General features: G+C 39.5%; 1 protein-coding gene across 1 annotated transcript in view; it reads right to left on the reverse strand.

The window, feature by feature from the left end:
• The window catches only part of Galc (galactosylceramidase), a 56,491-nt gene that overhangs the window by 16,589 nt on the left and 24,774 nt on the right, over positions 1-15,128 (reverse strand). The window contains exons 8-10 of the mRNA XM_032908240.1: positions 13,080-13,235; positions 10,622-10,746; positions 9,132-9,259 (exon numbers count right to left, since the gene is read on the reverse strand). Of these exons, the coding sequence (XP_032764131.1) occupies positions 9,132-9,259; positions 10,622-10,746; positions 13,080-13,235 (409 nt within the window). The remainder of the gene's footprint in view (positions 1-9,131; positions 9,260-10,621; positions 10,747-13,079; positions 13,236-15,128) is intronic.

Consider the following 15,128-nt stretch of genomic DNA (forward strand, 5'->3'; position numbering starts at 1 on the left):
GTGACAGAGAACACTGATTTTAAAACAATAGGAAAAATATAAACAGAGAAAGTTTAAGACCAGAAGTCAATACATTAAAATATCAGAAATAAAGACAAAATCTGAAAATGCCCCCAAGGAAGCGGGATCTTAGCGGGTTGAGGTGGGAGACGGTGGTGGGTGGGTGGGTGGAGGAGCACTCTTTCAGAAGCAAAGGGGAGTGGGGAGGGAGTGAAGAACCATGGAGGGGGAACCAAAAAGAGGACAACATTTGGAATGTAAGTAAAATAAAATATTTAATTAAAAAAAAAAAAAGAAAGAAAACCTAACGGGGAGAAGACGAGAGACAATCCGGTAGTAGTTGAGATTTTTACTTGTTGAGATTTTTCAGGCAAAACAAGAAATGAACACAGACAGACAGACAGACAGACAGACAGACAGATCTGAGAGACAGGCATGGGGAATTCCACAGGCAACAAAGCAGCTATTCTTCCAGGGCAGTGCTCAGTGTGGCCCACAGTGAGGCAACGACTGCAGTCCTCTCAGAGGAACACCAGGGAGTAGCTCTCCAATCAGAATGGGATGAAATGAAGCTTCAGTAACAATTGCAAAAGTCACAGAAACACAGATATAAAAGTGTTGGAGATCGGCTCTGCGGCTTTGATTCACTCAGGAATCTGCATGTCCAAATGCTGAAGGATCTTGTCTCCAATTGGTTTTTGGTTGATCAGTAAAGATGCCAGCGGCCAATAGCTGGGTAAAGGGAGACAGGGCAGGACCCTTAGAGTTGCACGGGCTAAGATGCAGGGGGAGAATCGCCATGCTTTGGAGGAGAAGGGTGAGATGTAGGAGCTACAGGAGAAAAAGCCAACCAGCAATGTGACAATTCAGGTGGGTGGCCACTTCCCTGATTGGGCCTGGGGTAGCAGGGGAAGTACCCAGCTTTTGAGGTAATCAAGGCATTTTTTTTTTTTTTTTTTTTTTTTGGAGCTGGGACCAACCCAGGGCCTTGCGCTTGCTAGGCAAGCGCTCTACCACTGAGCTAAATCCCAACCCTAATCAAGGCATTTTAAAATTAACTGGCATGTATGTGTGCACTTGCGTCTTCCACTTCTGAATCCAGATCGCTCCTGGGCAAGTGCATGTGCAACCTGCTGGAGCCAAAGTGTGGTAGCCCAAACTCACAGCTACATAAAAGGACCTTGCCACGAAGCAGTTAAGCCGAGGAGGAAACCACGAGTACAATAAAAAACAAACTCTGTGGTCAAAATATTAAAACAAAACCTAAAACAGATAAACTAAAGTATCAGATACAGAGGAAGTGAAGGCTACTCGTGCCTATATATTTTAAGTGTTTTCGAAGAGTAACCTGGCCTTCTACTTTAAGAAACTGGACAGTTTTCAAAAGAGCAAACTAAAATCATAGCATACAGAGGAAGACAAGAAATACTGCTGTGAAATACTGAAACACAGAAAATGAACAAAACAGCATTGTTTCTTTAAAAAAGACAAACAAGTCTTCCCGGAAGACCAATCAGGAAGAAAGAGACATGACTCAGTAACTAAAGAGAATGGCAGAAGGGCACCCTGCCAGCCTTATACAACTAAAACAGGTCTACACCAGGGGTTCCGTGCTCAACCACACAGATCAGGAAGTCAAAATGACAGAAACACAAAATTCCATAGCCTCTGAAGAAATTGTAACACCTGACTACACCTACAATAAGTAAAAGAATTCTTAAACTAAAACTCTCATGAAGGAAAATCCTGGGGTCAGGTGACATCATAAATGAATTCTGCCAAACAACTGAAGAACATCAGACCTTCAGAAATTTTCCAAAAATGTTCCCAAATCACTCCATGTGGCTACTAATTACTCTGATACTAAAACCAAACAGGACATAACAAGCAAAGAAAATTCTAAAGGATCTAAGAAGTCGAATCCAACAGCAAATACAAAGGACAATGTCACATTGAAGAATGATTCATCTGAGGGACGCATGGGTCTCCCCACACAAAAACCAGTCAGTACAATGCAGCACACAGAGTTCACGGAGGGCAAACGCCACATAAGTGCGTGCTTGGTGGAAACCAGAGCTCTGCGTAAAAAGATTCAACAAAAGACAAGCTCCTCAACCTAAGTTTTAAATACTGGCAAAATCTCCAGCTAACAAGCATACGCTACAGAGTTTCTTCTGGATGAACACCGGGGCAGGGCAACTGGGCAAAGAAAAGAACCGTAAGGCTTCTAGGATGGTAAAGAGAGGACTAAAAGCATCGTACTTGAAGTTGGGATGCTCATGTAAACAAAATTCTCTAGTAACCCACAGAAAAAGCAAGTTGTGAGGCCAAGATCAACACATTAACAACAGCATTTCTACACACAGGAATGAAGCCCTGAGAATAACCTTGAAGCATCCTACTTACAGTAGGATAACCTTGAGGCATCCTACTTACAATAGGATTCAAAAGAGTAGGTAGTGTTACTAAAAAGAAACATGGTTCCCACAATAAATGTCAAAGTATCATAGAGAAATTAATAACATAGAATGCTCAGAAAGACGGCCCACATTTGTTGACTGGCAGGATAGAATGGTAATGCTATGCACATTACACACTGACTAAGTAAAACATCAATCTTAGGTTGTATGCTCCCAATAGTTGATTATGTTGAAATCCAAAGTAACCAAAATAGCCAATCTTGAAAATGATCAAAGCTAGGAAACTCACCCCAAACCCTCACTTAGAAGTACAGTAACTAAGATGCAGGGGTACCACAAAAGCACGAGCATAGAAAAACTCTCAAATTTGTTACAGATTGCTTTTCAGTATATATATGCAAAGAAAATCCAAGTAGAAAAGTAGACTTTTCAAAGCGTGGTGGAAACCAGCTAGGTGCTGGGTGGAGCATGGCTGCATAACGGGCCGTGTGACACAGTTCCTGCCCCTGAAGCATTGCTAGGTCATGGATCCCACTACGTGCTGATGGTTACTGTTGCCCTTAAGCTGATCTGCACTCTATTCAATTTGCTTTACTTCAATCTCTCTCTGAGGAATACACTTCCCTCATTACTCAGAGCTAATCATTCCATAATAAATGAAACAGATACACTTTTCAGGGATGAGGAATGGAGGTGGTCATGAGGCACTGGAGGATGAGGAATATGCATTCTGCTTGACCTTTAGGGCCATGGGAAAGTATCCAGACAACAGAACCAGAGTCCATAAAAACCTACATTGCCCATTGTAGAAATTGCTCATTATGTGACTTGGCCAAACTTGGAATTATGAGGAGATACATGTGCCCAATGACTGATGCATTAATAAGCCAAGTGAACTTGGGGACATCACGAAGAGGGAGTTAAAGTGGTCTCAAGAAGAAAAGGCATAGACAGGAAAAAGAAGACGAATCTATAGAGAACAAGCAAATGTTAGATGGGTTTACCCGAGGAAGGGTTGTATACGATCCAGAAACAAAGAGTGTTAGAAGAAGAGTGTGGTTTAATGGAAACGAGCTATGGGCTAGTGAATTAATGTTTATAGGGAGGTTGTCAATTTTGGACCTAAGGCCATGGAATTGCTAGGATAAGGAAACATATTGGAGAATTGAAAGATGATGTACAAGCACATAAAAAGTTGGTACTTCATTCTCCTCGCTACTTGAAGGATTAGAGAGATATCGGAGAGAGCTAGCTGCTTTACTAGCATAAAATTTAAAGCTTTGTAAGAAATCATTTTAACCTTAGTAATCTGTCACCTTTCTGTCCTTCCGTGAAAATAGCCACTGTAAGGATTGCTGTCTGCTGTACCAGGAAACCACAAGCAGCTACAGGTGACGAACAGGCTGTGTAAAGACTACAAGGAAATGTACTTTTGATTTGTGTTTTAAGGAAGGGAGGGGTAGGACTAAAGATCTGGGGTTGTTAGAATTTATGTAAATTAAAGGATTTCTAACGATTAACAATGGTCAAAGCCTTGATGATGTAGCTCTGGGTTGGGGCTCTCTGGTCAAAAGAAGGAAGAAGGAAGAATGGGGAGACTGATCAGGCAAAGAGAGAAAATACCTGAGTAGTTACCCAATCAGGACTGCTCCACTTCCCCCTTTCTCATGAACCCCTCACATGAGTGCTGAGGCTGGACCTCAGCAGCGAGGCATATGCACACAAATGAAGGAAGTGGACCAAATGCCAAGCACCTCAAGAAATAACAGGATCAGAAACTTACAGGAGGAGGGCAACCCAGTAGGAGGACCAGCAGTCTCAATTAACCTGGACCCCCAAGATCTCTCAGACACTGGATCACCAACCAGGCAGCCTACACCAGCTGAGATGAGGCCTCCAACACATATACAGCCGAGGACTCCCGGGTCTGGGTTCAGTCAGAGAAGATGCAACTAACCTTCAAGAGCCTGGAGGTCCCGGGAAGTTTAGAGGTCTGATGGGGTGGGTGGGGTGGGGACATCTTCATAGAGAAGTGGGGAGGAGGTATGGGATGTAGACCAGGAGGGGAATAAAAGCTGGAGTGAATAAATAAATAAATAAATAAATAAATAAATAAATAAATAAGAGTTTAAAAAACTTAAAATAACAGCAATCTTACAAAAAAAAAAAACTACACTTCAAATCTGCATGGCCTTGGATTAGTCAATGTTTTCCTGTATCTGATACTAAATGTGCAGAAAACAAAAGAAAAAAAAATTTCCCAATCTGAACTTCACACAAATTTAGAGCTTTTTTTACTTCAAAGAATGCCATTAAAAAGAAAGAGGTTGGGCATATTGTCCAGCATTTGAGAGGATGAGCTAGCGGGATTATGAATCTAGGATCAGACTGACCTACCCTATAACATGAGAGCAAATATAGAAAAGCCACATGTAGTATGTGGTAGGCAGTGCTACCAGCCACCACCCTGGTTCCCTTGGATCTGTCTGTGGATGAAACACACACATACACACATACACACACACACACACACACACACACACACACACAAGCTTATGCTTTTTAGCTCAATGTCTGGGCTAAATCTTAAGATTCCCGCAGCTAATGTGCCCTTACCTTCACTCCTAGCTCAGCTCCCTAAATCTGCCCTCAGCTCAGCTGCATTTCTAATCTCCCACCATGCTACCGCAGGCCCAGTGGGGGAAGCAGTCAATGGCCACTCCACCTGAGATCTCACATGACTAGTGGTTCTGTCTCCCTCCAAAGCATGGAAATTTTCTTTCCTCTGCCTGCCTCTCCTAGTATGCATGAGGGAACCTGGAAGTCCCCTCTTCTTCCCAGTCATTGGCCCCTAGCATCTTTCTTGATCAACCAAGAACCAACTGGGAAACAGGACCTTTAGCATTCACACACAGATTCCTGATCAAAGCATCAGAACCACACCCTACATCTCATCTTTGTTGTCCAATTTAAAGAAAACAACTCTTCCCTCAGACATAAATTGGACAATACCATAACAATCATATAAATTACAAAGTATGATATGTAATTGACATCTAGTTCATCATGTTTGTCAGATAAAGTACTCTATCATCTCTAACTTGAAGAATTATAATTTTATCTTTGAATTATGTTTAGACTTCAGCTTGTAACATTATCTGAAAACCATGCCTTTTATTTTATAACCTCTCTCAATGCTAAAAACTTGTTTGATTGTGAGACTATAACTGGTCTTTAACCTCATTAGAAATCTGAGAACAAATTAAATATTGTCTAAGCATATAGAAAGTACCAAACATAGCTTTCAAAACTTAAACAATTATAGAGACAGCTGACTATCTGGTCAGCCTTTAATTTTTGGTGTTTTTGAAGACTAAGTAAATTGTTTTTGAACTGTTAAACCTTAACTGCTCAAGTCATTTTTATTTGAGTAAACTGAAAACATGTTATTGTATTAAATCAGACTCTAACATAACCATGACTTTGTTATCTGGACCTTAACCTGTGTTATTGAGTCATCTTAATCAGGTTGTGAAGTAGTTATTAGAAGAACTGAGTCAAGTCTTGTATTTTTAAATAAGTCATACAGGCACAATGTCTATCTAAGAGTAACAATATTAATTTTAAATTTTGTATCAATATATACATTTATACCAGTGAAAACCACAATTTTATATTAGTATATAATTTTTATATCAATGTAAGAGATTACAGATTTTATTTTATATCAATTATTAATATTTTTATCAATGTAAGGTTATGGCTATATAATGTTTTGTTTAAGAATAAAATTTAGTAATCTATCTCATCTATCTTCCCGTTTAAAATTATGACTAATTTTACATTATTTCTTAAAATGACTATCTATAATTTGTAAAATAACCATTACCAGATATCTAAACCTAGGGAATTGGGCTGAGAACTCTATAGCTTTTTTTTATTGAATAAGGATGATGAGAAATTTTTTAAAGTGATGGGAAGGGGTAAGAAAATTAGTAAAACTGGTTAGACTTTACAAAGCTAGCTTTAGCATCTGTTATCTAGTCTCTGTATTCTGGAAGGTTCAGATCTTGACCTAAATTTTAACCAGATTTGTCTGAAAGGCTGAATGAGGCAAGATAACCTGGAATTCAGGGCAATCCCCAAAGCTGTTTTGGGCAGCAGCTGGAAGCAGGGGACCACGCAGGTCAGTTCAACATCTCTGAGGATGAATCTCATCCTCACTACATTTTATAATATATCACAACCGAAATTTAGTATAATTAAGATATTTTTATAGATTATGAAGGATGTATAGATCAATTAAGGATGCATTTTGTTCTGTGATTAGTGAAAGACAGCTGTCACTTTCGTGAGTTAATTTTATTAATAACCAATTGTAATGTCGTGTGAAGGATTGCATGACGAATCTTTATCTGTCTTGTTTGATTTTTTTTTTAACCTTTTTAGTTCTTTAGGGGCCTCCCCCTGTCATATGTGATCTATGAATGGAATCCAAAGCCCTCTCTCCTTTCTTGTCAGCACAAACACAGAGTCTCTCTCCCAAAATAACATGTCCTTGGTCCAATAACCAGAAATCATTAAACATTTAGCTTGACCGCTCTCCCAGAGGAATTTTAATATAACCACCAAACTCTTAATTACATTTATTTTGATAATTAAAGCAATTTAAAGCTAATAAAACAATGTAAATAAACGTTAACTTGTGAGACAGTGTTTTTGTTGTCCCCTGTCCTGACCATCATGAGATCAAGGCCTAAATTATTTATATAATATAAGCTTAAATTTTCTTTTGTTTATTGTATAAGCCTATGTCTAGGCTCTCTCTTTATATGATTTTTAGGACCTAAATTTTTACTGTCTAAGATAGGCTAGGTTTCCTACCCCTTGCCTTTGGTCTAATATTTTAAGATTGAATGTCTCAATATTTTTATTTCTCTGTATCTTACTGTAATTAAATTTCCTTTTGTTTATTGTATCACTCTCTCCTAACTTTTCTCTTTCGTGGAGCTTAATATCTGTTTATTTGAGACCACCTGAACCATTACTATTATACTCCTTACTATCCTTAAAAACAGTTTAATCAAATTTTAAATATCTGTCCTTTGATTTATTTTGCTGGAGACAGGCAGCTTTATCGTTTGTTTCTCAGTGCCTCTCTCCTAGGATTTGGGGAAGCAGTTAGCTTGTTTGCACAGCAGGCGTTCCCAGCCTCTGGCTTAAGCTCTCTGGGCAGATGTGTTTCCTTGTTTCCATGTGCTGGAGCCATGTGACTCAGCTCAGCTGAGAAATCAATTCTCCCCTCCTCTCAGACTTATCTCATCCGTGTGTGCAGGTGCGAGAAACACAACTGAGCTGAGGGCGGATTTAGGTGCTGAACTAGGAGAAGGTAACCAGACAATTAAGGTGAGGGCAGATTTAGAGGTGTTGAGCTGGGAGTGAAGGTAAGAGCATGTTAGCTGCAAAAGGTTTAAAAATGCCCGGCCATTGAGCTAAAACAACATTTAAAAATAAACTAGTGCTCTCTCTCTCTCTCTCTCTCTCTCTCTCTCTCTCTCTCTCTCTCTCTCTCTCAATCTGTGTGTGTGTGTGTGTGTGTGTGTGTGTGTGTGTGTGTGTCTCTGTGTGTGTGTGTGTGTGTGTTTTATCTATGAATCCAAGGGAACTACAGTGATGGCTCATACCACATCCACCCAGAGCTTAAAACAGGGTAGTATGATCTACACATTACAGCGGCCATGTGTCTTCTGAAGGGCTTTTAGATAGATTATATGAAGAACTCTTACAATTCAAGAAGAAAACTAAAAATACTCTTAAATGGGCAATGGAGATTTAACTAGACATTTCTCCAGTGAGGACATACAGATAGCCAAAAATTATATGAAAATATAACTGGCATCATTAGTCAGTAGGAAAAGGAAAGTCAAACAGTAATAACATCACCTCACACCCTCAAGAATGACTATAAGCAAAGAAATGGACACTAACTGCTGAATAGGATGAGGTGATGCTGGAAGCCTTATGAACCGCTGGGAGCAAGGAGAAATGGTACAGGGGACTGGCCGCTCTTCCCACTAGTTACTGTTTAACTGGAAGCCCCAGTCCTGGCTACACACCCATAGGAACTGACACACATGTTCGCCAGTTATCCCAATATATTGTGGAGAGAATATCTTGTGTATTATATGGCTACCTTTCGATTAAAAAAAACTATAGCCTATAGAAAAGAGTAGAATAGAAGGTAGGACATCCAGGATAGAGCAAGGCAGGAGACCCTCCTGGGAAGATGTGACGAGACAGATGCTTGGGACCTGAGCACAGGTAACCAGCCACATGGCAGAATATAGATTAAAATAAATGGGATAATTTAACTTATGATCTAATAATAAAAAAGCCTCACAATATAACCAAGGTATTTGTAAATATATTTTGAGTCTAAATCTTATTCTGGGAGCATGGGGCTGGTTGGAAGAACTGGTTATTACTTTACATCAATATATCTTTAAAAAGAGAGATGTCTTAAAACAACAGAAGGAGCAAGGTAACCAATATCCTTCTCCAACCTTTCTCCCAGGGCGGCAGTCACAAGAATCTTGGAGACATGCCCTCCTATGCCCAGAACACCACAATATCCTATCCGTCTGTCTAAAGACAAAGTTCCTGGTGAAGTATGAGATGCCCACTACTTGAGTCTCAACAACGGACAATTACCATAGTTTCAACGATGATGGTGAAATTCCCCAAGCCATCAGTCAGAGCTACATAGCTTCCTCCTTTCTCTAGATGGCCAACTGTCTTCAGGTAATACCAGCCTGGTTGAGTAAATTGAGTTGTATGAGCTATGGAAAAGCAGAAAAGGATGTGAATGAGACGACATTAAAAGAAAATAGCTCTCAAATTTATTTCTGAGTATATATGTATGTATGTGTGCACACACAACTCACACACACACATACACACACACACACACACACACACACATATTTCCCAAGTCACAAAATTAGAAGAGTGTTACTTTACCAATTCCAACGACCAAGAGGCTATCCAATCAACACACAAGTCTTACCTAACTTTTCCACTATTTTGAAGAGGTACTTAAGTAACTTAGAGTGATACTGTGATAACAGATCTGAGAATAACACAAATCTACAAATGATAATTATCAAAACACGGGCTTAACTACCTAAAGACTATACATGGACTGACCCTGGACTCTGACCTCATAGGTAGTAATGAATATCCTAGTAAGGGCACCAGTGGAAGGGGAATCCCTGGGTCCTGCTAAGACTGAACCCACAGTGAACTAGACTATCGGGGAGGGCAGCAATGGGGGAGGGTGGGGAGGGGAACACCCATAAGGAAGGGGGGGAGGAAGGGATGTTTGCCCGAAACCGGAAAGGAATAACACTAAATGTACATAAGAAATACTCAAGTTAATAAAAAAAAAAAAAAAAAAAAAAAAAAAAACCACGGGCTTAAAATTAAAACAAGTGGACTCAGAATTATCTTCTTTTGAAGAAATTGGTTTTAATGAAAGATAATGGTATAATTTTGAAGCAAAATAATATTGTTAAATATCTTATTAGGATGGTAAAGGAAAAGTTTATTGCTGTTATTTATCTTATTTATCTGGTTGTTGGCTATAATATGGGTATGTATGCATATACAATAATATTTTATCTTTTTTCTAAAATTCTTATGTTCAAATATTTAGGAACCAATGCAGGGCCATACTATTTCACAAGCACACATATTTCTTTTGATTAGTGATTATAATTTTTGTGAAAATATTATACACTTAATTTAGTACAATCAATAAAATGGAACTGACATAAAGAATAATCCCCAAACTTCTAGACACACTGAGATGAATATAAGCATATTCATTCCATCACTATTATCATGACGTAGGACCTCATACTTGAATGACCACCTCTGTCTCCATCACTGGACATCCCCACTCCCTGGGCTCCTTGCCTTTCCCTCTTCCCCCTTTCTTAAGGGCCTAGTCTTAAAATAACAAAGTACGAAATACAGAAAGCAATCAGGTTACCCAATATAACATTATAAACACTGGCAGAGCTCCCTTACAACAGTCACACCCTTGAAGCACGGACAGCTTGCATAACTTCCCTTGGTGCTTTCTGGTTTGTCTCTTAAAAAGAATTTGTGAAAAGAGGATAGACTGTAGACATCCATACCTGATACCCAGATAGGAGATGCTACTACATAATGTCCACTCCACGGCTCCTGGGCTGTCATCAATCCACTTCGTCCATAGGGCAATTCTTCATAGTAACTAGCCACCAAATTCCAAGCAATTGTGCTAAAAGATTAGTTTGATTAAAAAAAAGAAAAGAAAAAAACACCATGATACTATGTCTTAAAAACATAAATTATGTCTAAAAGACTGAAGGAAAAGTATCCTTCATAATTATATTTAAGTAAAGCAACATTAACTTTTAAATACCCCAAACAAAATGCATGCTGCCTTAGTTCACTCACAGTTTTAAAAATCCAGTTCAATGTCCACCCAAACATCTTAATGGTGAATCAGAGAACTAAAAGTAACACATACGTGTAAGAATTCTGTTTAATAGTGATAAAGCCAAAAGACAAATGATGCTTGACGTGTCAGAGATTTGAAACCAGTACAAGCAAAAGCTTTTTCTGTCACTGCCCTCCCATTGACAGCTTTCCTAAGACCCAGATTTCACATAGTTTGATGAACCTGACTTGGGAACTGCTGCAGTTTTAAAAGGAGAACTTTTAGAGTCAGGCTGCCTGGGTTCAAATCAGGCCTCCAGGAGTTGACCTCTTCTGACCTGGTCCCTTACTTATGCACAGGACATGACTGTTCTGAATCAGTGGGTGGCGGAGGATGACACACATTAACGCAACTCTAGCCTGCTATTTCTGCTTCCACTGACCTACTAACTGGATCAGCTTGCTGGCCTGGCTCTAGGCCTTGCTTCAGATGACAGACACTAATAATTTACATTTCATACTGAGTTCCAGGGACAGAGTTGTGGCCCCTACGGCTTTCAGAAACTTCAAGCATAAGATGTAAGTTTTCATATCTGAGTGTTTTCCTCTCAGTTGAGAACTAACAGCACTCACCCAGAGAACTTCACCTCCCTGACCAAATTTTCGCTCAACACACAAAGCTACTCTGGCACGCTTAGAAAATCTAACCTTTCTCATGACCTTATTGCAAAGCAAAAATAATAATAATGCTGACCAAGCACACAGAGACACACAGCAGTGGGTATCATAAGATCTTCCTATCTGGATCACACGTGCATGCCATCCTCTATTTTGTTACACTGGTGTTTCCCAAACTAGGGCATCTTCAGAATGGCCTGAGTACTGACCAGATGTACAAGTTCCAGGACCCTGGGAGTCTGAGCGGCTGCCTACACATCAGCATAACTGCAGACTTCTTACGCCAGGGCAAAGTTAGGAATACTTCTTTACGTAACAGAATATGGAGGTCAGATAGTAAGTATCTGGATGTGGTGGTGCATGTCTATAATCTCAGTCCTGGGGAGAGTTCAAGGCCAGCCTGAGCAATAACAGGAAGAGCCCGTCTCAAACAATAAGACAGAAAAGATGGGGAAAAGGCATGAAGTAAAAATATACTTAATATGAGAGAAAAAAGTCCTAACACCCCGTTAAATACAAAGCAACTTACTCCACAGACCATATGTTAAGGTGTCAATTTCATATTTAAATGTATATAAAAACAGGAGAGTGCTTTAAGGACCATTGCCTCGAGGTGGAGAGATTATAGGCAGCTCTGTCTCACTCTCGTACGTATCTTCCCTTTCTCAACTGTCTGCAGTGAGCGTGCACTAGCTGAACACCAAACAAGCCACCAGGAAGTCTGCACATCGGCTTGTTTTCCGTAGCTATAATTATAAGCCTCCTTTTAGACCTAATTACTCCTAAGCTGTCATCAAAGCATGTAGGAAGCATCCCTTTAATAACAAAAGGGATGCTGTTTTTTATTAACTTTGTTTTGTGAAGAGTTGGATAAAGTTAAGGGAGCTAGTCAGAGTGGAAGTAGGTACCAAGTGAAGGCTACGGCCCTGATTTTTTTTGTTTGTTTTGTTTTTGTTTATTTTAAAGGTAGTTATGAAAGGAGGGTGAGTAACAACTCTACATTAAAAGAGATTTTGGGATCAAAACTGCTAAATGTAATGCACATAAATGTGCTGTATCTTTCTTTAAGTAAATAAATAAATGTTACAAATGACATTTAAAAAATATGAATGAAAGCCAAGAATTAGAAATATTTTATATGCTCATATTTATGAAAATGATATGATCATGTGAGGAAATATTCTTATGTTAAATATGATGGTATAATATGACAAAGTACAAATTTTAAATATATGTAAATTATCAAAAATCACTGTACTGCCTGAGTAAACTGTACCCCAATAAACCCAACTTTACTCAATACAGACTTTCCCCAAATACAGAGAAGAAGGCATAGATTAGACAAATATGAGGCATATGCAGATTAAGTCAATAAAGCATATGTTTACAACCATTGAATCTAGAATATAAAATTACAGTGATTCTTTTCTCCACTTACTGTGTTTTCTAAAATTTGTGATAATGAACGCCTTCAAGAGACTGTCAATAACTTACGCGGTCATATTGCCATTGACGTAATTCTGGTTCAGTATGCGACCCCAACAGCCTGCGCCAACATTGCTGTTCACAGTGCTAAAGTCTTCCGACGACCAAAGCTTCTTCCCTGACATCTTTGCATTCCAGACTGTGTAGGTTCCGGGATAGTGAGCTCTAAGAGAAAGGGTACAAGTGGAGAAGTCAGAAGCACCACCCTTCCATAACGTAGATGGGTGAACTCATATACAGCCCTGCACCAAGGTTTGCTGTTAAAAACAGTCAAGCGGCCTCCAGAAGACGGTTGAGAGGGGGAAAGAGGGCATGGCCTCCCACTGTTCCATCTGTGGGCACTCTACAAACACAGCAAGTAAACACAACAGCTGAGGCCTGCACCACACGAAGAATGAGAATACTCTGACACCCATAAATGGATGCAAATGTAGTGATTGGTGAAGGTCCAAGAGGCCACTACCTGGACCACTTTAAGTGGAAAACAAGGTTAAAAAAAAAAAAAAAAAGATTCAGCCTTTCTGGGACACCTAGGGAGCTCTGGAAAGGACAACAGCCCAGAGGCCAAACAAGAGTCAGGCCACGCTGTCTGTGAAGAAGCAACCTCTCCTCTATCTCTCTCCTCTTGAGACAGAAACCTTGACATTTACTTCAAGGCAAAACACTGAAACAAATCCCCAAAAGCCCCATAGATATCAGTGTACCGTTAATCCTTGTGTGACAAGAGTGAACTACACTGAGAAAATAAAGGTCCTGTCTCACAGCAGCAGTGATCCACAGCCTGGGGGATTTTAGCCCCGAACGGACTAGGTAGCAATATCTAGATGCTCTGTCAAGACCTCAAAAGATCGGTGACTGAGAATCTGTCCCAGAAAACCATCTCCTTTCATTCTGGCATGTGATCAGCCAATCAGGTGAAGTCTACATATATGCTGGTTGTTACAACTGTAGACACCATTGATTAAGCTTGATTGAGTGACTCAACACTACTAAGATAGTAAATGTAAATCAGAGGTAATACAATCATAAGAGTGCATGCACTAACTTCAGGAACAAGACTATAAACTTCCCAGTTTAATTATTTACAAACAGTTTGAAAATAAAAGACACTTCTTATATCACATCACATATAACATCTGTGCTTTCTTGGAGTAGTACATCAGAAGAATGACAGTGAAGACTTTTTAATCAACATCATTTTAGTCATGGTCATTTTAGCAGAAAGCCCTGATCGGGAGTTGTTTGTATCAGTTCCTGTCTGGACTTCCTTCAATGATGGATTATGATCTGGAAATATAAGCCAAATAAACCCTTTCCATGGAAACCAATAAACTTGGCTTTTGGCCATGGTGTTTTCATCCCCACAATAGAAACCCTAAGCATTCTAGGTCATTCTGACCTAGGGAGGACTGTCTGTAGTGTAGAGTGTCATCAAAGATCATAACAGGTAAATTAGTGGGTCAAGCCTGTAATCACATCCTGGGCCAAAGTCAGAAGGATTGAGATCAGCCGTGGGCCAGAGAACACAACAAAGAAGAAAACCCCCAATAAAGGCCTTTCCCTCCTATCTGGAATTTGTTACTGACCAACCAGAAACCAACATCCTATGTGGCCAACGGCATTTGTACAAACGGCTTGTTAAAATCTTGAGATCTGCTTGCTTCTGCTTTTTGAATACTAGGGCTAAAGGTGTGCATGGTTTCATAAGTTAGAAGAGGTAAATGTATATACATGATCCAAAAGGTTAGTAGCTCAAAGTTCATTCCAAGTTCAGACATGACATTAAAAAGAAACGTTTTCTTGTTTACCTATTTTCTTTCTGGTAAAGCTATGATAAAAAGATGAGAACTGCTTTGTTTCCCTTCTTGATAAATGTCTAAGTGTTCAGTACAGGAAAATGCTACTCTCTAACATGAAATAAATGCCATCTTAATACTTGGTCGATTGTTTGCTGATGTTAGAGGTCAGATTAGTAGTTACAATATGAGGTAAATGTGTAGGAAGGTTCCCAACCTGACTGAGTACTTTAGGGTTTCCCTGGTGATAGGTCCGTATGGA

The sequence above is a fragment of the Rattus rattus genome, chromosome 7 (genome assembly GCF_011064425.1).
Source record: "Rattus rattus isolate New Zealand chromosome 7, Rrattus_CSIRO_v1, whole genome shotgun sequence".
NCBI classification, from domain to species: domain Eukaryota; kingdom Metazoa; phylum Chordata; class Mammalia; order Rodentia; family Muridae; genus Rattus; species Rattus rattus.